At 45.3% G+C, this 24,637-nt stretch overlaps 1 protein-coding gene across 1 annotated transcript in view; it reads left to right on the forward strand.

Annotated features, from left to right (window-relative positions):
- Window positions 1-4,963: 4,963 nt before the first annotated feature.
- The window catches only part of LOC120036676 (gamma-aminobutyric acid receptor subunit beta-2-like), a 31,778-nt gene continuing 12,104 nt past the window's right edge, over window positions 4,964-24,637 (forward strand). The window contains exons 1-3 of the mRNA XM_038983064.1: window positions 4,964-4,968; window positions 5,127-5,209; window positions 24,276-24,413. Coding sequence (XP_038838992.1) covers window positions 4,964-4,968; window positions 5,127-5,209; window positions 24,276-24,413 — 226 coding nt within the window. The remainder of the gene's footprint in view (window positions 4,969-5,126; window positions 5,210-24,275; window positions 24,414-24,637) is intronic.

A 24,637-nucleotide genomic window follows, 5' to 3' on the forward strand; every position in this document is an offset into this window, starting at 1 on the left:
GGTGAGTTAGTGATAGCCACGGCAGGCAGAGAGAGGGGTAAACTAGGACATCCATCCATAGGACTCTGAAAATACTCTGGCGCACTTTGGTCCCTTCCTCTCTCTCGCTCTGCCTGCCTGCCTGCCTGCCTGCCTGCCTGCCTCCCTCCCTGCCTGCCTGCCTACCTCCCTGCCTACCTCCCTGCCTACCTCCCTGCCTGCCTGCCTCCCTGCCTTCCTGCCTCCCTGCCTTCCTGCCTACCTTCCTTCCTGCCTACCTCCCTGCCTACCTCCCTGCCTGCCTGCCTCCCTGCCTGCCTGCCTCCCTGCCTTCCTACCTCCCTGCCTGCCTGCCTGCCTGCCTGCCTGCTTGCCTGCCTGCCTGCCTGCCTGCCTGCCTGCCTGCCTGCCTCCCTGCCTACCTCCCTGCCTGCCTGCCTCCCTGCCTTCCTGCCTTCCTGCCTCCCTCCCTGCCTCCCTTCCTGCCTCCCTCCCTGCCTGGCTGCCTCCCTCCCTGCCTCCCTCCCTGCCTGCCTGCCTCCCTGCCTGCCTGCCTGCCTCCCTGCCTGGCTGCCTGCCTGCCTGCCTCCCTGCCTGCCTGCCTCCCTGCCTTCCTGCCTCCCTGCCTGGCTGCCTGCCTGCCTCCCTGCCTTCCTGCCTCCCTGCCTCCCTGCCTTCCTGCCTCCCTGCCTGGCTGCCTGCCTGCCTCCCTGCCTGCCTGCCTTCCTGCCTCCCTCCCTGCCTGGCTGCCTCCCTCCCTGCCTCCCTCCCTGCCTGCCTCCCTTCCTGCCTGCCTGCCTGGCTGCCTGCCTGCCTGCCTGCCTCCCTGCCTGGCTGCCTGGCTGCCTGCCTCCCTGCCTGCCTGCCTCCCTGCCTTCCTGCCTCCCTGCCTGGCTGCCTGCCTGCCTCCCTGCCTGCCTGCCTTCCTGCCTCCCTCCCTGCCTGGCTGCCTCCCTCCCTGCCTCCCTGCCTTCCTGCCTCCCTGCCTGGCTGCCTGCCTCCCTGCCTGCCTGCCTCCCTGGCTGCCTGCCTGCCTGGCTGCCTGCCTGCCTGCCTGCCTCCCTGCCTCCCTTCCTGTCTCCCTGCCTGCTAACTGGCTTGTTACATAATAGAGAACAATGGAGGGAGGGAGGGAGGCAGAAAGGGAGGAAGGCAGGGAGGGAGGGAGGCAGGGAGAATGTTGAATGTTTCTATGTCTCTGAAAAATGTAATTCCCCAAACTTGTCTTCTGTGAGACCCAAGGGACCTGAGTGCCTGGTGTTTTTTTGCAAAGATTTCAAATGAACTTGTGTTATTTAATTATGAAACACATGTCCACTCTTCTAGATCAGTTTGTACTTCTGGTGGAAGGGAAAACAATCATTTGTTGTCAGATTTTGGTTACAATCAGCAATTTCAGGTCACTAAAAGTATGTACAAAATAAAGTTATTTTACAACCAGTATACAACCTGACCATAACGTCATAAACAACGTCATAATGACAACCAGGGTTGGGGAGTAATATATTACATGTAAGGGATTACAAAGACGGTAACTGTAATATGTGATTACTTCGAGGATTACTTTTAAATTCAGAAAGGACTGCTATCTCAAGTGACGTTCAAATCAACATTGAAAAAAGGCGCAAGTTTAAGTTTGTTTCACCTGAGCGAGTCTGACCACAAGTCAGAGACCACTATGATGTCAGAGACCACTATGATGTCAGAGACCACTATGATGTCAGAGACCACTATGATGACACACCAAATGTGTTTGATGGATCGCGGGAAAAGAGCAGGAATAGGCTTTTGTAGGCTACAGTCCAAGCTATGTCTTCCAATGGTGCGACTGCTGTCGGCATCCAAAGATGGTCCAACGTGAATAAACGCTTGGCGGTAAGGATGACAGCAGTTGTGTAGTCACACCATACGGTGATACAGACATCACTTATTATTGATATCTACATAGCGCTTTGATGTGAATCACACTGCTACTCTCTCACTTAGCTATTTGCGCCTGGGTTGTAGTGGATGGCTGTTGACAAATGTAAATGTGTATTTGAACCCAATAATGGTTGCATTCAAGACATTTAAACTGCCTATCAATCATTGTTTTTGAAACCAGTGGACAGCCAGTGAAAACTGCGCTCTTGGATCCCAGCCTATAGAATAACAGCTGCATAGTGCGGATCCCAGCCTATAGAATAACAGCTGCATAGTGTGGATCCCAGCCTATAGAATAACAGCTGCATAGTGAGGATCCCAGCCTATGGAATAAAAGTGGGGATTTTATTGCTCAATCTAATTCATGCTGATAAAATAAATCCATAGGCCTAATGGACACATGGGCAAACTCACACACTTTTTATAGACATAAAGGGGCAATCTGTAGTTGCTACATCCATTTTTGGTTTTATAAATGATATAGACAGTACCAGTCAAAAGTCTGGAAACCTACTCATTCAAGGGGTTTTCTTTATTTCTACATTGTAGGAATCATGTAGTAACCAAAAAAGTCTTAAACAAATCAAAATATATTTTAGATTCTTCAAAGTAGCCATCGTTTGCCTTGATGACAGCTTTGCACACTCTTGGCATTCTCTCAACCAGCTTCATGAGGTTGTCACCTGGAATGCACGCTCCTGGCAAAGCATGCCATTCCATGAGCGCAGGATTTAATTTTCAACTCGAATCAATGAGCCCAGTCAGTCGTCCATGACAACAAAAATCATAAACAACAGAGTAGGGCTGGCTAATAAGTCCTTAGTTTTGGGGTCATAATGACAACCAGTATACAACCTGAACTTAACGTCACAAACAACATCATAATTAAAACCAGCATACAACCTGAACATAACGTCACAAACAACATCATAATGACAACCAGCATACAACCTGGTCATAGCGTCTTAATGACAACCAGTATAGAACCTGACCATAACGTCACAAACAACGTTATAATGACTTTTTGCCTGTTGGGGAAAATTCAAAGATTCTACAAATCATTGATCTCTACTCAACCATTGTTCATTTGGAAATGATTACTTGCCAAAGGGTCTTCCTAATCCTATCATATTTGATATCAATCACTATGTTGCACTATGAGAGTAGTGTTGTCTGTCTATTACTGGACACAATCACACCCCCGCTCTCCATTTAGCAAATCTGACCATAATTCTATACTCCTGATTCATGCTTACAAGCAAAAACTAAATCAGGAAGTACCAGTGACTCGATCAATATGGAAGTGGTAAGATGACGCGGATGCTACAGGACTGTTTTGCTAGCACAGACTGGAATATGTTCCGGGATTCATCCAATGGCATTGAGGAGTATACCACCTCAGTCATCGGCTTCATCAATAAGTGCATCGACGACATCGTCCTCACAGTGATCGTACGTACATATCCCAACCAGAAGCCATGGATTACAGGCAACATCCGCATCGAGCTAAAGGCTAGAGCTGCCGCTTTCAAGGAGCGGGACACTAATCCGGACGCTTATAAGAAATCCCGCTATGCCCTCAGACGAACCATCAAACAAGCAAAGCATCAATACAGGATTGAGATTGAATCCTACTACACCGGCTCTGACGCTCGTCGGATGTGGCAGGGCTTGAAAACTATTACGGACTACAAGGGGAAACCCAGACACGAGCTGCCCAGTGACGCGAGCCTACCAGATGAGCTAAATGCCTTTTATGCTCGGTTCTAGGCAAGCAACACTGAAGCATGCACGAGAGCCCCGGCTGTTCTGGATGACTGTGTGATAGCGTTCTCGGTAGCCGATGTGAGCTAGACCTTTAAACAGGTCAACATTCACAAAGCTTGGGGGCCAGATGGATTACCAGGACGTGTACTCAAAGCATGCGCGGACCAACTGGCAAGTGTCTTCACCGACATTTTCAACCTATTCCTGACTGAGTCTATAATACCGGTTTCTAGCAGACCACCATAGTCCTTGTGCCTCCCAAGGAAGTGAAGGTAACCTGCCTAAATTATTACCGCCCTGTAGCACTCGCGTCGGTAGCCAGGAAGTGCTTTGAAAGGATGGTCATGGCTCACATTAACAGCATCCTCCCGGATACCCTAAACCCACTCCAATTCGCATACCGCCCCAACAGATCCGCGGATGACGCAATCTCAATCGCATTCCACACTGCCCTTTCCCACCTGGACAAAAGGAACACTTATCTGAGAATGCTGTTCATTGACTACAGCTCAGCGTTCAACACCATAGTGCCAATGAAGCTCATCACTTAGCTAAGGACCCTGGGACTAAACACCTCCCACTGCAACTGGATCCTGGACTTCCTGACGGGCCGCTCCCAGGTGGTAAGGGTAGACAACAACACGTCTGCCACACTGATCCTCTACACTCAGGTGTGTGTACTTAGTCCTCTCCTGTACTCCCTGTTCACCAACGACTACGTGGCCAAACACGACTCCAACACCATCATTAAGTTTGCTAACGACACAACAGTGGTAGGCCTGATCACCGACAACGATGAGACAGCCTATAGGGAGGAGGTCAGAGAACTGGCAGTGTGGTGCCAGGACAACAACCACTCCCTCAATGTGAAAATGACAAAGGAGATGATCGTGGACTACAGGAAAAGGCGGGCCGAATAGGCCCCCATTAACATCAACGGGGCTGTAGTGGAGCGTGTCGAGAGTTTCAAGTTCCTTGGTGTCCACATCACCAACAAACTATAATTTTCCAAACACACCAAGACAGTCGTGAAGAGGGCATGACAAAACCTTTTCCTCCTCAGGAGACTGAAAAGATTTGGCATGGGTCCCCAGATCCTCAAAAAGTTATACAGCTGCACCATCGAGAGCATCCTGACTGGCTGCATCACCGCCTGGTATGGCAACTGCTCATTGGCGCATTCCCCCCTCCCCTGTAACTATTCCCCAGGTCGTTGGTGTAAATGGGAATGTGTTCTCAGTCAATTTACCTGGTAAAATATGGATTGAAGTGTGTGTAAAAAAAAAAACCTGATATGGAGTCTTCCCTATACCTGAAGACTAACGTTATATTCCTATGTGTGTGTGTGTGTGTGTGTGTGTGTGTGTGTGTGTGTGTGTGTGTGTGTGTGTGTGTGTGTGTGTGTGTGTGTGTGTGTGTGTGTGTGTGTGTGTGTGTGTGTGTGTGTGTGTATGTAGGATCACAACCACAGCAGCCTGTATGATGGATCTGAGGCGGTATCCTCTGGATGAACAGAACTGCACACTGGAGATCGAGAGCTGTGAGTATCACCGTCGCCCCTGGCAACAGAACACTCCCCTCCCGTGAAGACGTCACACCCGGACCAATCTATATAGAACACTGCTATCATAGAAATAGAATTAGTAGGAGATTCATTTCTTTGACCTTTTTTAAGCATTAGCCAACTCGTTGTCATGCCAAACATGTATGGTGAACAGGAAATGATCATGGGACATACTCAAATATACAGTATAATGTATACATAATGCAGCATTGGTTGTGCTGTGAAGAGAGAGAGAGACAGAGAGAGAGAGAGAGAGAGACAGAGAGAGACAGAGAGAGAGAGAGAGAGAGAGACAGAGAGAGCGAGAGAGAGAGAGAGAGAGAGAGAGAGACAGAGAGAGAGAGAGAGAGAGAGACAGAGAGAGAGACAGAGAGAGAGAGAGACAGAGAGAGAGAGAGAGAGAGAGAGAGACAAAAACATTAATTTCATTAAAACCTCACCCCCCCTTAAAAAAAACACAAAAATATATCCTATACTGTATACATGTACCATACTCACCTTTCCCTCTACCACACGATACAAAACAACACAACATATCACAATAACCAAAACCTCACCATTTCTACAACCATATATCCAAAACATCTTCCCCAGCTCTACAGACAGCCCCTCAACACAACATATCTCCTGAAACATCTCCACACATTTTATCATTTTACAGAACTCAAATTCCACCCTAAGGCGCGCAGAGACCATCCCATTAAACAATAGTAAAGGGTCTGTTATCCCCCCACCTTTGACCCTGTTCCTCCTTGTTAGCCAAATAGACAACTTTGCCTGAGCACACAGAAAATTCAACAAAACACATTTGGCCTTTTCCATATTTGAATACCTGTACCCCATTATAAACATCCCAACAGTAAAAACCACCTCCAACCTCTCACACAGACATTCCAACAGAGACATTAATGGCATTAACCTGGCGCACACAGAAAACACATGAATCACAGTTTCTCTCATAACGCAGAAAGGACACCCCTGCCCGACTCCCGGTTCAACCCGTACCAACCAGCTGTTAGTGGCCAGGGCTCCATGAAGAACCCTCCACTGGAGGTCCCCTGACCTCCATCTAAAACCCACCATACTCTCCGCCCCACATATCCCCTGCCACTGATGTGCCTTCACTCCTGTTTGGCTCCTAATGTTCCTCACCTTAATGCAGAGGTTGTAGAGGGCTTTACCTCCCACCCCCTCAAACTCCCCCAGGCTCGGAGTGTTAAAATCTAACAAGTCCTCCAGACCCCCTTGCCAGTCTCCAGTCTCTGCCGTCACCTGCAGTGGCGGAAATATTGATGGCCCCTCCCCCTTTGGCCACTCAAACACCCCCCTTACGGGCTCAGACAGTGCCTCCTGGACCTCCTCCAGGAATCTCTCCAGCAGCCTAAGAGACGTTATTCCTGTTTGTTGTGCCAGGACATCCGGGGTTTTCCACCCCTCCTCTCCCAGCAGTCGCTGGTCACCCAGCCTTAGTAAACCCACTGCCATCAGTTCCCTCTGCAGGGTGGCCGACTTAACCGATCTCATAGGGATGGCTGGGTTGTGGAATATAGGCTCCTCCCACACCCACAGCCCAAGCTCCACAGCCCCTTCTCCTGTGGGCCTTAGCAGCTGCCAGGCCTTCAGCACTGCAGAGGAAAAGTCTGAGAGACCTGCTGTACTCAGTCTCTCCAGCTTCATGAGGAACAGCTGCCGGTCCAACCCTAATCCGCCAGCTCTCCTCAGCAGCGTGCATGCTGGTTCCCTCCAGCCAACATCAGTATAGTACAGCAGTCTCTGCGCCGCCTTTAGTCAGAATGCAGCCACCCTGCTCTCCAGTTCCACCAGGCCCTGTCCTCCTTCGTGGACGGTCATGTACAACACTGCCGCCCTCAGCCAGTGATGTCCCGACCAGAAAAAGTCCACCAGCTTGCGTTGTAGGTCTGCGAGCAGACCGGCGGGGGGGTTGAGGACAGCCAGTTTATGCCACAGGGAAGATGCCACCAGGTTGTTGATTATCAGCACCCTCCGTCTATATGACACTTGGGACAGGAGCCACCTCCGCCTGGCCAGTCTTGACACCACTGCCTGTAACAGCCCCTCCCAGTTCTACCTGACCCACCTCTCTGAGCCCAGATACACCCCCAACATTTTAAGCCCTTCACAACCCCACTGCAAGCCCCCTGGAAGCAGAGTAGGGGCCCTATCCCCCCATGCCCCACATAACAGAGCTTTGTTCTTGCCCCAGTTTACCTTAGCTGATGAAGCTCCCTTGTACACCTTCAGACTAGTCTCTGTGCCTGCATATCCTTACCATCCCTGGCCATCTCAGAAACGTCATCTGCATACGCTGACACTGCTATGCCTGTCCAGCACACTCCCTGCAGTCTCCTACGTAGCAGGCCCAAAAAAGGTTCAATGGCTAGTGTAGATAACTGCCCCGATAGAGGGCATCCTTGTCTAATGCCCCGCCTCACCCAGACTGGCCTACTGAGCCCCCCTCCCTACCTTGACCATACATGACGCCCCAGCATACAACATCTTCACACAGGTCAAAAAACTTTCCCCAAACACAGACATCACATTAAACAGATACTCATGATCCACTCTATTAAAAGCCTTCTCTTGATCTAAAGAGACCAGTCCAAAGTTCACATTAGAACCTCTCGACAAGTCCAACATGTCCCTGATTAAGAAGTTGTCCGTGATTGAGCGTCTCGGTACACAATATGTTTGGTCCTTATGTACAATCGAGTCCAGATGGGACTTCAGTCTGTTATAGAGGACCTTGGCAAATATCTTGTAGTACGCACAGAGCAATGCCACAGGCCTCCAGTTCTTAAGTTCACACAAGTCCCCTTTTTTGGGCAGGAGAGTCAGAGCCGCCCGACGGCAGCTCATCGGCAACTCTCCTACCCCGGCGCACTCACGCAACACGCAAAAGAAGTCCAGTCCAATTATTCCCCAGAATATTTTATAAAACTCCACTGGGAGCCCATCGACCCCCGGTGCACGACCGGGGGACATCTGGGTTACGGCCTCTGCCAGTTCATGGGACAACAGAGGAATGTCCATTTCATCCCTCTGTGCCAGAGAGAGCTTAGGGAGTTCTGTGAACAAGACCTGAGCACACATAGGATCACACAGTTCTGCCCTATACAACTCAGTATAAAACACCACAATTCACTCCCGCATCTCCCTCACCACAGAGGTCACCCGCCCAGCCGTAGACAATGCATACCCTTGGCTTCACCGCTCTGTCTTTCCAAAACAAAGAAGAAGGAGCTGGGTGCATCCATCTCCTTGAGCATGGAGAACCTAGCTCTTACAAGTGCTCCCTTTGCTTTAACCTGGAAAAAACTGCCCAGGTCCCTACGTAATTCTGCTAAATTAGCCTGGAGGCCTACATTGCCTTGCCCCACCATCTCAGTAATACTACGCTTGAGTGTCCCCAATACTCTCCTAGCCTCTGAGGATTAGAGAGCTGTATACTGTTGACAGAAAAGCCAAATTTGGACTTTCACCACATCCCACCATTGACTCAGAGACTCATACTCCTCTCTTCGCTGCCTCTGTAAACCTGTCCAAGAAGTCACATCTTGTAAGAGCTTTACATTGAACTTCCAATAGGATGCCTGCTGAGGCCTTGCTGGAATAGACAGCCGAGCCATGGTTATGGGGTGATCCGAAAACCCCACCGGGAGAATGGTAGCACCCAACAGCCTATTGCTCTGATTCCTGGACATGTAAAAACGATCAAGTCGGGCTGCACTCACCCTAGCCCCAAAAACCTTCACCCATGCATACTGTCTTGTGTTTGGATGTTTAGTTCTCCAAACATCCACTAGGTCAAACTGATTAATGATGTCCCTTAACACTCCCACTGACCCTGAATGAGGCTCTTCCCCATTTCTGTCTTTTGTAAAATCCATTGTACGGTTCCAGTCCCCGCCGACCACCAGCGTCTCCTCAGGTGCTACCTGTGAGAGTTCCTGTCTAAGACCCCCAAATAGAACCCCCCTCTCTCTTCGTGTTAGGCGCATACACATTTATAAAGACAAAACCCATGTTGGTAATTTCTGCTTTTACAACAAGCAGCCTGCCCCTACACACCTCCTTTGAGGAGCACATTTTTACAGACAGACCCGGTACAAAAAGGACTGCCACCCCTACACAATGTGTCCCATGGCTCAACACACTTGCCCCTTTCCACCAGAGCTCCCAATAGACTTCATTCACCACATCACTATGCGTCTCCTGCAGAAACAACACCTGTACTTTTTTTGTTTTATATATTCACCCAAAACACTCCTCTTTCCCGCATCTCTGGCGCCATTTATATTAAGCAATCCTACCCAAAGAGTGTCCATAAGAAGTGGGAGAAAAGCCAGCAAAGAAAGAGACCAATAGCAAAGCTCAAAAAGCCCCAGTGCCAAAAAGAAACTCTACATCTAAACAGTGTCTGAAGGTCGACCCTTACACACTGTTGTGACCCACTTCCTCAACCTAAACCGTTTCCTGGATGAGAGGACATTACGCCCCTCATTTTTCATACCATGTTGTACTGATCTGACAAACTTTCTCGGATCAGAAAAAAAATCCTCAAGATTAACTTTTTTCCCCTTGGTCTCATTCAGGAACCTTGTCAGTTCCCTCACCGTGTACTTTGACCCCTCTGATTGACTGGCTGTCAGCTCTGGACCCATTGAAGAGGAGTCTGAAAAAAAGCCTCTTCATTATCCTCTTCCTCAGACTTCCTTTCTCCCACTGGCGCTTGTGCCCTCACCTTGTCTACGGCCTTTATGTGGGCACGCAAAGCTCTTATGCCCCAAATCCCCACACTCAAAACACCGTAGACTATCTGTGCTGGCAAACCCTGCGTAGAGCCCGTCCCCATGCCTCACTTTAAAATGCACATTTAACTGATGCTCATTGTTATTAAGAAACATAAACACTTGCCTCCGGAATGAAACAACATGCTTAACGGCATCTGCCTGAAAACCTGCTGACACGGAAACCACTAGCAAACTACCCAAAACCACTCAGCTCTTTCCTGATTTGATCATAAGTAATAAACTGAGGCAAATTTGCAACTACCACCTGAAGGGGTAGAAAGAGGCAAAATTGGCACCAACACACCCCTTTCAAATATTCCACTAGCAATGAGCCTACCCACCAAATTTGCTCTTTTCATGAACACAACCACAACTTTGTTCAGTCTGGAAGCAGAATGTATAAATTCAGCTCCGACCTGTTCACCGACCGCGAGCAGAACCTCCTCCACCTTAACTCCGTTCTCAGGAACACACCTGAATCCATGCCGTATCGAAAGCGTCTCCTCCGCGCTAGGCTGAGAAGCCATCGCGCAAACCACACCTTCCAAACCCCAGGAAACAAAAACTCTGTCCTCCTCCACCCTAACTTGAAAAAACCTGTGGATACCACTAAAACAAATAGTGCATTAACCCTCCACCATAGAAAATAACATTTGAAAGGAAAGACCAAGGACAGAATCAAGAAAATAAAATAGGACAGAGACCTCTACACCAAACACTCAAACTCCAAAAAACTCCCAGCATGCACTGCGAGAGAGATAGAGAGATAGAGAGGGAGACAGAAAGAGAGAGAGAGAGACAGAGACAGAGAGAGAGACAGAGACAGCGAGAGAGACAGAGAGAGAGACAGAGAGAGAGAGAGACAGAGACAGAGAGAGAGAGAGACAGAGACAGAGAGAGAGAGAGACAGAGAGAGAGAGAGAGAGAGAGAGAGAGAGAGAGAGAGAGAGAGAGAGAGAGAGAGAGAGAGAGAGAGAGGTACAAGGTCCTCTCCCTGTACTTTATCAGTTTCCATGGAGATGGGGCTGGGATGTGGAGTTGACTTCATATTCCTGGGTTTGATCACACACACACACACACACACACACACACACACACACACACACACACACACACACACACACACACACACACACACACACACACACACACACACACACACACACACACACACACACACACACACACACCCACGACAAGCATTAAACTGTGGGGTCAGAACTACTCCACTTTGGTCTTCTACTATCTACCATTTACTATCTACTCTCTACCATCTACCATCTACTATATACCATCTACTCTCTACAATCTACTATCTACCATTTACTATCTACTCTCTACCATCTACTATATACCATCTACTATCTACCGTCTACCATCTACTATATACCATCTACCATCTACTATCTACCGTCTACCATCTACTATATACCATCTACCATCTACTATATACCATCTACCATCTACTATATACCGTCTACCATCTACTCTCTACCATCTACCATCTACTATCTACCGTCTACCATCTACTATCTACCGTCTACCGTCTACCGTCTATCATCTACCATCTACTATATACCATCTACTATATACCATCTACTATATACCATCTACTATATACCATCTACCATCTACCATCTACTATATACCATCTACTATATACCATCTACCATCTACTATATACCATCTACTATATACCATCTACTATATACCATCTACCATCTACTATCTACTCTCTACCATCTACCATCTACCATCTACTATATACCATCTACCATCTACTATATACCATCTACTATATACCATCTACTATATACCATCTACTATATACCATCTACTCGCTACCATCTACTATCTACCGTCTACTATCTACCATCTACACTCTACTATCTACAATCTACCGTCTACTATCTACCATCTACTATATATCATCTACTATCTACCATCTACTATATATCATCTACTATCTACCATCTACTATATATCATCTACTATCTACCATCTACACTCTACCATCTACTATCTACCATCTACCCTCTACTATCTACCATCTACTGTATACCATCTACTATATACCATCTACACTCTACACTCTACCATCTACCATCTACTATATACGATCTACTATCTACCATCTACTATCTACCATCTACTATCTACCATCTACCATTTACTATATACCATCTACTATATACCGTCTACCATCTACTATATACCATCTACACTCTACACTCTACCATCTACCATCTACTATATACCATCTACTATCTACCATCTACTATCTACCATCTACCCTCTACTATCTACCATCTACCATTTACTATATACCATCTACTATATACCGTCTACCATCTACTATATACCATCTACTATCTACCACCTCTTTCTAGCTCTCTATCTCTCTGTCTCTCTATCTCTCTATCTCTCTGTCTCTGTCTCTCTCTCTCTCTCTCTGTCTCTCTGTCTCTCTCTCTCTCTCTCTCTCTCTCTCTCTCTCTATCTCTCTGTCTCTCTCTATCTCTCTGTCTCTCTCTATCTCTCTATCTCTCTGTCTCTCTCTATCTCTCTGTCTCTCTGTCTCTCTTTCTGTCTCTCTGTTTCTCTTTCTCTCCACTATTTCTTTCTCCCTTGCCTGATCTCTCTCTCTCCTACACAGTCCTCTATTTCCTCCTCTGTCTCTTTAAATCTCTCTCTCATCTCTTTTCTTTGCCCTGCTCTTCCACCCTCTTTTTTCTACCAGCCTTTGTATATATTTCTCTCTCTTTGTCACACACACACGGCTCACACACACACGGCTTACACACACACACAGGGCTTGAGTGTAATTTTGATCAGCAGACAGTAACAGCCCAGTATCTGCTTTTCTAGTTCTGGTTTTAACGTGTGAATCACTCTGTGCCAAAGCATTCTATTATATTCACACTAATGAGCCACAGAGAACTCTCACTTCTCCTGATAAACTTGATGCATTTTTTAACAGACATAACTCTCAGAACTACAGATCCCAGACATAACTCTCAGAACTACAGATCCCAGACAAAGCTCTCAGAACTACCGAACCCAGACTTAACTCTCAGAACTACAGATCTCAGACATATCTCTCAGAACTACAGATCTCAGATATATCTCTCAGAACTACAGAACACAGACATAACTCTCAGAACTACAGAACCCAGACATAACTCTCAGAACTACAGATCCCAGACATAACTCTCAGAACTACAGATCCCAGACATAACTCTCAGAACTACAGATCCCAGACATAACTCTCAGAACTACAGATCCCAGACATAACTCTCAGAACTAAAGATCCCATGGTAGATGTTGGGACTGCCTGGCAGGTTACAGATCCCATGGTAGATGGTAGTACTGTCTGGCTGTCTGGCTACAGATCTCATGGAAGATGGTAGTACTGTCTGGCTGGCTACAGATCCCATGGTAGATGATAGTACTGTCTGGCTGGCTACATATCTCATGGTAGATGGTAGTACTGTCTGGCTGGTTACAGATCCCATGGTAGATGATAGTACTGTCTGGCTGTCTGGCTACAGATCTCATGGTAGATGGTAGTACTGTCTGGCTACAGATCTCATGGTAGATGGTAGTACTGTCTGGCTGGTTACAGATCCCATGGTAGATGATAGTACTGTCTGGCTGTCTGGCTACAGATCTCATGGTAGATGGTAGTACTGTCTGGCTACAGATCTCATGGTAGATGGTAGTACTGTCTGTCTGGCTGGTTACAGATCCCATGGTAGATGATAGTACTGTCTGGCTGTCTGGCTACAGATCTCATGGTAGATGGTAGTACTGTCTGGCTGGCTACAGATCTCATCATGGTAGATGGTAGTACTGTCTGGCTGGCTACAGATCTCATCATGGTAGATGGTAGTACTGTCTGGCTGGCTGGCTACAGATCTCACCATGGTAGATGGTAGTACTGTCTGTCTGGCTGACTACAGATCTCATGGTAGATGGTAGTACTGTCTGGCTGGCTACAGATCTCATGGTAGATGATAGTACTGTCTGGCTGGCTAGAGATCTCACCATGGTAGATGGTAGTACTGTCTGGCTGTCTGGCTACAGATCTCATCATGGTAGATGGTAGTACTGTCTGGCTGGCTACATATCTCATCATGGTAGATGGTAGTATTGTCTGGCTGGCTACATATCTCATCATGGTAGATGGTAGTATTGTCTGGCTGGCTACATATCTCATCATGGTAGATGGTAGTATTGTCTGGCTGGCTACATATCTCATCATGGTAGATGGTAGTATTGTCTGGCTGGCTACATATCTCATCATGGTAGATGGTAGTATTGTCTGGCTGGCTAGAGATCTCATCATGGTAGATGGTAGTACTGTCTGGCTGGCTACATATCTCATCATGGTAGATGGTAGTACTGTCTGGCTGGCTGGCTACATATCTCATCATGGTAGATGGTAGTATTGTCTGGCTGGCTACATATCTCATCATGGTAGATGGTAGTACTGTCTGGCTGGCTACATATCTCATCATGGTAGATGGTAGTATTGTCTGGCTGGCTACATATCTCATCATGGTAGATGGTAGTACTGGCTGGCTGGCTACATATCTCATCATGGTAGATGGTAGTACTGTCTGGCTGGCTAGAGATCTCACCATGGTAGATGGTAGTACTGTCTGGCTGGCTAGAGATCTCACCATGGTAGATGGTAGTACTGTCTGGCTGGCTACATATCTCATCATGGTAGATGGTAGTACTGTCTGGCTGGCTACAGATCTCATCATGGTAGATGGTAGTACTGTCTGGCTGGCTACAGATCTCATCATGGTAGATGGTAGTACTGTCTGCCTGGCTACAGGTCTCACCATGGTAGATGGTAGTACTGTCTGGCTGGCTACATATCTCATCATGGTAGATGGTAGTACTGTCTGGCTGGCTACATATCTCATCATGGTAGATGGTAGTACTGTCTGGCTGGCCACAGCCCAGTCACAACCACAGGCTTAGGTTCATTGTGTAATTATTGATGTATTCCTCTACTACCCCCTTATATACACATACAAAACACACACAACTCTAGATTTTACAAACACACACACAAATGCACATGCATTTTCTCTCTCTCTCTCTCTCTCTCTCTCTCTCTCAAACTCTCTCTCTATTTCAAACTCTCAAACTCTCTCTCTCTTTCAAACTCTCTCTCTCTCTCTGTCTCTCTCAAACTCTCTCTCTCTCTGTCTCTCTATCTCTCTCTCTCCCAGGACTCACATAACATAACAACCACCTCCCTGGACGGACGGACAAGCCCAGTGATGTGATAGGTTGACAGACGTCTGTCCCAGAAGGAGCAGTGTTGTAGACAGAGAACAATGGGCCAGAACTAATAGATCTGATTCAAACTGAGTAACCAGCCAGAGCCTTCCCCCCTGCCTCGGGCTCTATCTGCCCTTTTCTGACCAGCTACACACACATGCACATACACACACACACATGCATCTACATTCACACACACATGCAAGCACGCACCACACACAGTAGTCGTGCGCGGGTCAGCTGTTTGGTCAACTGCACCCGCCCACAACCGGCCCGACTATATATGATAAAGTGAAATCTAAGGCCCACACCTGACCCTAACCCACTGATATAGAACATCTGAGGCCCACACCCAACCCTAACCCACTGATATAGAACATCTGAGGCCCACACCCGACCCTAACCCGCTAATATAGAACATCTGAGGCCGACACCCAACCCTAACCCGCTAATATAGAACATCTGAGGCCCGCACCCGACCCTAACCCACTGATATAGAGCATCTGAGGCCCGCACCCAACCCTAACCCGCTAATATAGAACATCTGAAGCCCGCACCCAACCCTAACCAGCTAATATAGAACATCTGAGGCCCGCACCCGGCCCTAACCCGCTAATATAGAACATCTGAGGCCCGCACCCGGCCCTAACCCACTAATATAGAACATCTGAGGCCCACACCCGACCCTAACCCGCTAATATAGAACATCTGAGGCCCGCACCCAACCCTAACCCGCTAATATAGAACATCTGAGGCCCGCACCCGGCCCTAACCCACTAATATAGAACATCTGAGGCCCGCACCCGGCCCTAACCTGCTAATATAGAACATCTGAGGCCCACACCCAACCCTAACCAGCTAATATAGAACATCTGAGGCCCGCACCCGGCCCTAACCCGCTAATATAGAACATCTGAGGCCCGCACCCAACCCTAACCCACTAATATAGAACATCTGAGGCCCACACCCGACCCTAACCCACTAATATAGAACATCTGAGGCCCACACCCGACCCTAACCCACTGATATAGAACATCTTCTGTTGGCTACAGTCAGAGACGGCGTAAAGATCTTTTGACAGGGGGTGCAGCATTTTTTGTTGTTGCCTGGTTTAGATATGTTTCTGCTTATAATTTCCGACATTTTGGTAGGCTATTTGTTCGTCAACTTACCTATAATTACATAGATGCAGCTTCTCTTGTCTTTACATGTTGCCCTAGAGGACTAAATAAACCCCTGCTCACCAGAATAATGTTGATATAAATTGATAGAATGCTTCAATATATTGGCAGGTTTCTCTGTCATCTCTGCTTCTTTCGGGGCTGAAAGACTTTTAGGGACCGGGGGGAAAATGCAATAACACATAGATTTTTTGATTTTCGAATGACATCAGTTTGACCGGTTGTAAGGAAATAGAAAGCTGTGAAAACAAACCAACATGTTGCTGATAAGATTTCACTTTGGCTTGGATGCATAATTATTTTATGTGGTTGAAATTCGATCAGTTTTTAAAAATGTATTTAACCTTTATTTAGCTAGGCAAGTCACTTCAGGACAAATTCTTATTTACAATGATGGCCTACCCCGGCCAAACAAATGTGCACCGTCTGATGGGATACTCCCAATCATGGTCGGATGTGATATAGCCTGGATTTGAACCAGGCACTGTAGTGACACCTCTTACACTGAGATGCAGTGTCTTAGACCACTGCGCCACTCGGGAGCTTTTATGATGCTGATAAAGAGGGACCGTCTGTAGAGGTGCTATAACTCCACATTCTCTCAAGATGCTGAAAGCAAGAAATCATATTTCTCCGCTCCTTTCCGTGTCAACATTTTGCATACATTTGGTGGATCATTTTACTGCAAGCAATGCTTAATTCTGCAGGTGTTAATAGTAAGGCTACAGTTGAAGTGGGAAGTTTACATACACCTTACAGCCAAATACATTAAACTCAGTTTTTCACAATTCCTGACATCAAATCAAAGTTTATTTGTCACGTGAATACAACAGGTGTAGTAGACCTTACAGTGAAATGCTGAATACAACAGGTGTAGTAGACCTTACAGTGAAATGCTGAATACAACAGGTGTAGTAGACCTTACTGTGAAATGCTGAATACAACAGATGTAGTAGACCTTACAGTGAAATGCTCAATACAACAGGTGTAGTAGACCTTACAGTGAAATGCTGAATACAACAGGTGTAGACCTCACAGTGAAATGCTGAATACAACAGGTGTAGTAGACCTTACAGTGAAATGCTGAATACAACAGGTGTAGTAGACCTTACAGTGAAATGCTGAATACAACAGGTGTAGTAGACCTTACAGTGAAATGCTGAATACAACAGGTGTAGTAGACCTTACCGTGAAATGCTGAATACAACAGGTGTAGTAGACCTTACAGTGAAATGCTGAATACAACAGGTGTAGTAGACCTTACAGTGAAATGCTGAATACAACAGGTGTAGTAGACCTTACAGTGAAATGCTGAATACAACAGGTGTAGTAGACCTTACAGTGAAATGCTGAATACAACAGGTGTAGTAGACCTTACAGTGAAATGCTGAATACAACAGGTGTAGTAGACCTTACAGTGAAATGCTGAATACAACAGGTGTAGTAGACCTTACAGTGAAATGCTGAATACAACAGGTGTAGTAGACCTTACAGTGAAATGCTGAATACAACAGGTGTAGTAGACCTTACAGTGAAATGCTGAATACAACAGGTGTAGTAGACCTTAGTGAAATGCTGAATACAACAGGTGTAGGTAGACCTTACAGTGAAATGCTGAATACAACAGGTGTAGTAGACCTTACAGTGAAATGCTGAATACAACAGGTGTAGGTAGACCTTACAGTGAAATGCTGAATACAACAGGTGTAGTAGACCTTACAGTGAAATGCTGAATACAACAGGTGTAGTAGACCTTACAGTGAAATGCTGAATACAACAGGTGTAGTAGACCTTACAGTGAAATGCTGAATACAACAGGTGTAGTAGACCTTACAGTGAAATGCTGAATACAACAGGTGTAGTAGACCTTACAGTGAAATGCTGAATACAACAGGTGTAGTAGACCTTACAGTGAAATGCTGAATACAACAGGTGTAGTAGACCTTACAGTGAAATGCTGAATACAACAGGTGTAGTAGACCTTACAGTGAAATGCTGAATACAACAGGTGTAGTAGACCTTACAGTGAAATGCTGAATACAACAGGTGTAGTAGACCTTACAGTGAAATGCTGAATACAACAGGTGTAGTAGACCTTACAGTGAAATGCTGAATACAACAGGTGTAGTAGACCTTACAGTGAAATGCTGAATACAACAGGTGTAGTAGACCTTACAGTGAAATGCTGAATACAACAGGTGTAGTAGACCTTAGTGAAATGCTGAATACAACAGGTGTAGGTAGACCTTACAGTGAAATGCTGAATACAACAGGTGTAGTAGACCTTACAGTGAAATGCTGAATACAACAGGTGTAGTAGACCTTACAGTGAAATGCTTACTTACAGACTCTAACCAATAGTGCAAAAAAAAGGTATTAGGTGAACAATAGGTAGGTAAAGAAATAAAACAGTAAAAAGACAGGCTATATACAGTAGCGAGGCTATAAAAGTAGTGAGGCTACATACAGACACCGGTTAGTCAGGCTGATTGAGGTAGTATGTACATGTAGATATGGTTAAAGTGACTATGCATATATGATGAACAGAGAGTAGCAGTAGCGTAAAAGAGGGGTTGGCGGGTGGTGGGTGGGACACAATGCAGATAGCCCGGTTAGCCACTGTGCGGGAGCACTGGTTGGTCAGCCCAATTGAGGTAGTATGTACATGAATGTATAGTTAAAGTGACTATGCATATATGATAAACAGAGAGTAGCAGCAGCGTAAAAAGAGGGGTTGAGGTCTCTATGTCTTAGACTTGGCACTCCGGTACCGCTTGCCATGCGGTAGTAGAGAGAACAGTCTATGACTGGGGTGGCTGGGGTCTTTGGCAATTTTTATGGCCTTCCTCTGACACCGCCTGGTGTAGAGGTCCTGGATGGCAGACAACTTAGTCCCAGTGATGTACTGGGCCGTACGCAGTTGGGCGCCCGTAAAACTGTTGCCAATTCTTCCGGCGCTGTTTTGAATCATGACATTTAATCCTAGTAAAAATTCCCTGTCTTAGGTCAGTTAGGATCACCACTTTATTTTAAGAATGTGAAATGTCAGAATAATAGTAGAGAGAATGATTTATTTCAGCTTTTATTTCTTTCATCACATTCCCAGTGGGTCAGAAGTTTACATACACTCAATTCGTATTTGGTAGATTTGCCTTTAAATTGTTTAACTTGGGTCAAACGCTTCATGTAGCCTTCCACAAGCTTCCCACAATAAGTTGGGTGAATTTTGACCCATTCCTCCTGACAGAGCTGGTGTAACTGAGTCAGGTTTGTAGGCCTCCTTGCTCGCACAAGCTTTTTCAGTTCTGCCCACACATTTTCTATTGGATTGAGGTCAGGGCTTTGTGATGGCCACTCCAATACCTTGGCTTTGTTGTCCTTAAGCCATTTCGCCACAACTTTGGAAGTATGCTTGGGGTAATTGTCCATATGGAAGACCCATTTGCGACCAAGCTTTATCTTCCTGATTGATGTCTTGAGATGTTGCTTCAATATATCCACATAATTTTCCTGCCTCATGATGCCATCTATTTTGTGAAGTGCACCAGTCCCTCCTGCAGCAAAGCACCCCCACAACATGATGCTGCCACCCCTGTGCTTCACAGTTGGGATGGTGTTCTTCAGCTTGCAAGCCTCCCCCTTTTTCCTCCAAACATAACAATGGTCATTATGGCCAAACAGTTCTATTCTTGTTTCATCAGAACAGAGGACATTTCTCCAAAAAGTACGATCTTTGTCCCCATGTGCAGTTGCGAACCGTAGTCTGGCTTTTTTATGGAGGTTTTGGAGCAGTGGCTTCTTCCATGCTGAGCGGCCTTTCAGATTATGTCGATATAGGACTCGTTTCACTATATAGGAGTCGTTTTAGGATATAGGACTTGTTTTACTGTGGATATAGATTATTTTGTATCTGTTTCCTCCAGTGTCTTCACAAGGTCCTTTGCTGTTGTTCTGGGATTGATTTGCACTTTTCGCACCAAAGTATGTTCATCTCTAGGAGACAGAGCGCGTCTCCTTCCTGAGCGGTATGACGGCTGCGTGGTCCCATGGTGTTTATACTTGCGTACTATTGTTTGTACAGATGAACGTGGCACCTTCAGGCGTTTGGAAATTGTTCCAAGGATGAACCAGACTTGTGGAGGTCTACAATTTTTTTTCTGAGGTCTTGGCTGATTTCTTTTGATTTTCCCATGATGTCAAGCAAAGAGGCACTGAATTTGAAGGTAGGCCTTGAAATACATCTACAGGTACACTTCCAATTGACTCAAATGATGATCAGAAGCTTCTAAAGCCATGACATAATTTTCTGGAAATTTTCCACGCTGTTTAAAGGCACAGTCAACTTAGTGTATGTAAACTTCTGACCCACTGGAATTGTGATACAGTGAATTATAAGTGAAATAATCTGTCTGTAAACAATTGTTGGAAAAATTACTTGTGTCATGCACAAAGTAGATGTCCTAACCAACTTGCCAAAACTATAGTTTGTTAACAAGACATTTGTGGAGTGGTTGAAAAACAAGTTTTAATGACTCCAACCTAAGTGTATGTAAACTTTCAACTAAACTGTATAACAGAGTAAAACAGAACTAAAGCCAAACTAAATATATTCAAAGATATGTGCTCTAAACACACACATTTTTGAAACACTGTGCGATGTTTAACGGTGAGAAATCGCAGAATGGTGATTTTACTAAATGACTGAAGAGTTTGACTGTGTGATATTAGGTGGCTTCTTGTGTAAATATTTTACAGACAGAATTATTTCACTTATAATTACAGACACAATTGTTTACAGACAGATTATTTCACTTATAATTCACTGTATCACAATTCCAGTGGGTCAGAAGTTTACATACACTAAGTTGACTGTGCCTTTAAACAGCTTGGAAAAATTCCAGAAAATTATCACTCCAGTGTAAATTGCTAAATTGTAATTACTTCGCCACTATTGGCCTATTTATTGCCTTACCTCCTTACTTCATTTGCACACACTGTATACAGATTTTTCTATTGTGTTATGTATTATATATGTACATGTATTTATCCCATGTGTAACTCTGTGTTGTTTTTGTCGCACTGCTTTGGTTTATCTTGGCCAGGTCGCAGTTGTAAATGAGAACTTGTTCTCAACTGACCTACCTGGTTAAATAAAGGAACATTTTGAGCTGTTCTTGACATAATATGGACTTGGTCTTTAACCAAATAGGGCTATCTTCTGTATACTCCCTCTACCTTGTCACAACACAACTGATTGGCTCAAATTCATTAATAAGGAAAGAAATTCCACAAATGTACTCTTAAGGAGGCACACCTGTTAATTGAAATGCATTCCAGGTGATTATCTCATGAAGCTGGTTGAGAGAATGCCGGTTGAGAGAGTGTTCAAAGCTGTCATCAAGGCAAAGGGTGGCTATTTGAAGAATCTCAAATATAAAATATATTTTGATTTGTTTAACACTTTTTGATTTCTACATGATTCCATGTGTGTTATTTCATAGTTTTGAAGTCTTCACTATTATTCTGCAATGTAGAAAATAGTAAAAAAATAAAGAAAAATCCTTGAATGAGTAGGTGCGTTCTAAAACTTTTGACCGGTAGTGTAGCTGCTATCATTCTATTTTACCACTTCACCAAATCTTTCCCAAACATTACTTTACTGGCCCTCCCTTCTCTTTATTTTCAACTCTCCATTTCACAGCTTTTCTCTTATTGAATTAAACTCTGACATTGTCTTTTTTGTTTCCGTGGTTCGACGATAACTTTTTCTTACTCACAGGTACTAATGCCAGATAGCCTATAGATGTAGCCTATAGATATAAATTGCAGAAGAATGATACATTCATGGATTTTTTTAAAGGTATTGCTTTCTCTTTATTCAACCCGCCTGCCACCCACCCGCCCTTCATCCACACAATATTTCATGACCCTAAACCCAGCATACACATCTACAAATGCACACGCACACACACATGTCCGACGTCCTCCTCTCCCCAGCCTCATAGTCTCTTGGCTGGCCCTGTCCACACTCTGTTGATCGGAAGTCAACAACACATTAGAACCCGCAGCATGGTGGATGGGGATAGGCTAATTGGGGTGATACTGAGCTGTTCCATTAGTTCTGTGGATAAGCCGGAGAGACAGTTCCTACTGCATAGTAGTAGTGGACTGTAGTTGGTGCTGCATGCTTTTACACACGGATTAGCTACAGTACTATGTTTTTGGCTTGGGCTGGGTTGTCGTTTGATACTGGTAGTTTTTCTATTCTGTACCATTTGAACCTTAACTGCCAGTGTAGGCATTACAAATCTCAATGATAGACAAGCCAAAGACAATGACGAGCTACATTGGTGTCAGAAGTGGGATATGCTGTGTTTTGACAGTGGTAGTGTTTCTATAGTATTTGGTTCTTCATCCATCCGTCACATATAGCATTAGATAACTCAATGACTGACTGGCCACACCATTACAATAACCAGCTATAGTGTTCTTAATCCTCTCACCGCTCCTATCTATCCATCTATCCTGTGTCAGAGCGAGGCAGAGGGAGGAATTATGTCTTCATTTTTCAGAAAATCAAAGGCTGAGAGTTTAATTATTCATTGCATCTAAATAGGTCACTGCCTCTTATTATGAGTGGCAAGCAGAGGAAGTAGTACACAGAGAAGGAGAGTGGGAGAGAGATAGAGAGAGGGGTTAACAGAGACAGAGAGAGAGAGGGGGGGGGTTGAGAAAGAGGGCGAGAGATATGGAGAGAGAGTGGGGGGTTGAGAGCGAGAGAGAGAGATATGGAGAGAGAGAGGCGTAGAAAGAGAGGGAGAGAGATATGGAGGGAGACAAAGAGAGAGGGAAAGAGGGGAAATGCCTGCACCGTCTGCATGCTGCCTGTGTTATGATGCTCTATATGACAAAGGGTGAGGCTATCCGAACAGAAGGGTTATCACAACAGAAGAGTTATCCGAACAGAAGGGTTATCACAACAGAAGAGTTATCACAACAGAAGGGTTATCACAACAGAAGGGTTATCACAACAGAAGGGTTATCACAACAGAAGGGTTATCACAACAGAAGAGTTATCACAACAGAAGAGTTATCACAACAGAAGAGTTATCACAACAGAAGAGTTATCACAACAGAAGAGTTATCACAACAGAAGGGTTATCACAACAGAAGAGTTATCACAACAGAAGAGTTATCACAACAGAAGGGTTATCACAACAGAAGGGTTATCACAACAGAAGGGTTATCACAACAGAAGAGTTATCACAACAGAAGGGTTATCACAACAGAAGAGTTATCACAACAGAAGGGTTATCACAACAGAAGGGTTATCACAACAGAAGAGTTATCACAACAGAAGGGTTATCACAACAGAAGGGTTATCACAACAGAAGGGTTATCAGAACAGAAGGGTTATCACAACAGAAGGTGAACAGAGGATCTACCCAGTTAGCTGACAGTTCTTGGTCCCCTGAAATGTCCTCTGTAATCTCCATCTCTAATTGTATGTATTATTAAACCTACCATTATGTTCTCTAGTAGCATTTGACAAACCAGAATATAAATAATGTAAATAGTAAGCATTACAGGACCAAGAATAGAAGCTTTGAGGAAAAACAGATGTCAGCTCAACATGTGCGAGAGCCTCGTGTCCCTGTCTTTTGACATTGACCATAGCTCCCATTTTGGCCCACTAGGTTAGTTTGGTATGTATTCTAAGACTCTAGTACCTGTGTTTGTCCCCTGCAGATGGCTACACCACTGATGACATTGAGTTCTACTGGCGAGGGGGAGATGGAGCCGTGTCTGGGGTGGAGAGAATAGAACTGCCTCAGTTCTCCATCGTGGACTACAAACTGGTCTCCAAGAACGTGGTCTTCTCTACAGGTACACAGTGGCGGCCATTTTGATACAGTATACCTATGTATATCTATGGTTATACTGTCGATTTTCAGGGGTTGATACACAGATATTCTGTATATTACCTTTCTATGCTTTAGAGTTCTGATTCCCTCCACTTCAGGTCATTATTGTACTATACTATGTATTCTCAATGGTTTACCTGGTTAAATAAAGCAAAATAAAAAATAAATACAGTTCTGTCTGTATTC

The sequence above is a fragment of the Salvelinus namaycush genome, unplaced genomic scaffold, assembly GCF_016432855.1.
Source record: "Salvelinus namaycush isolate Seneca unplaced genomic scaffold, SaNama_1.0 Scaffold1427, whole genome shotgun sequence".
Taxonomy (NCBI): Eukaryota; Metazoa; Chordata; class Actinopteri; order Salmoniformes; family Salmonidae; genus Salvelinus; species Salvelinus namaycush.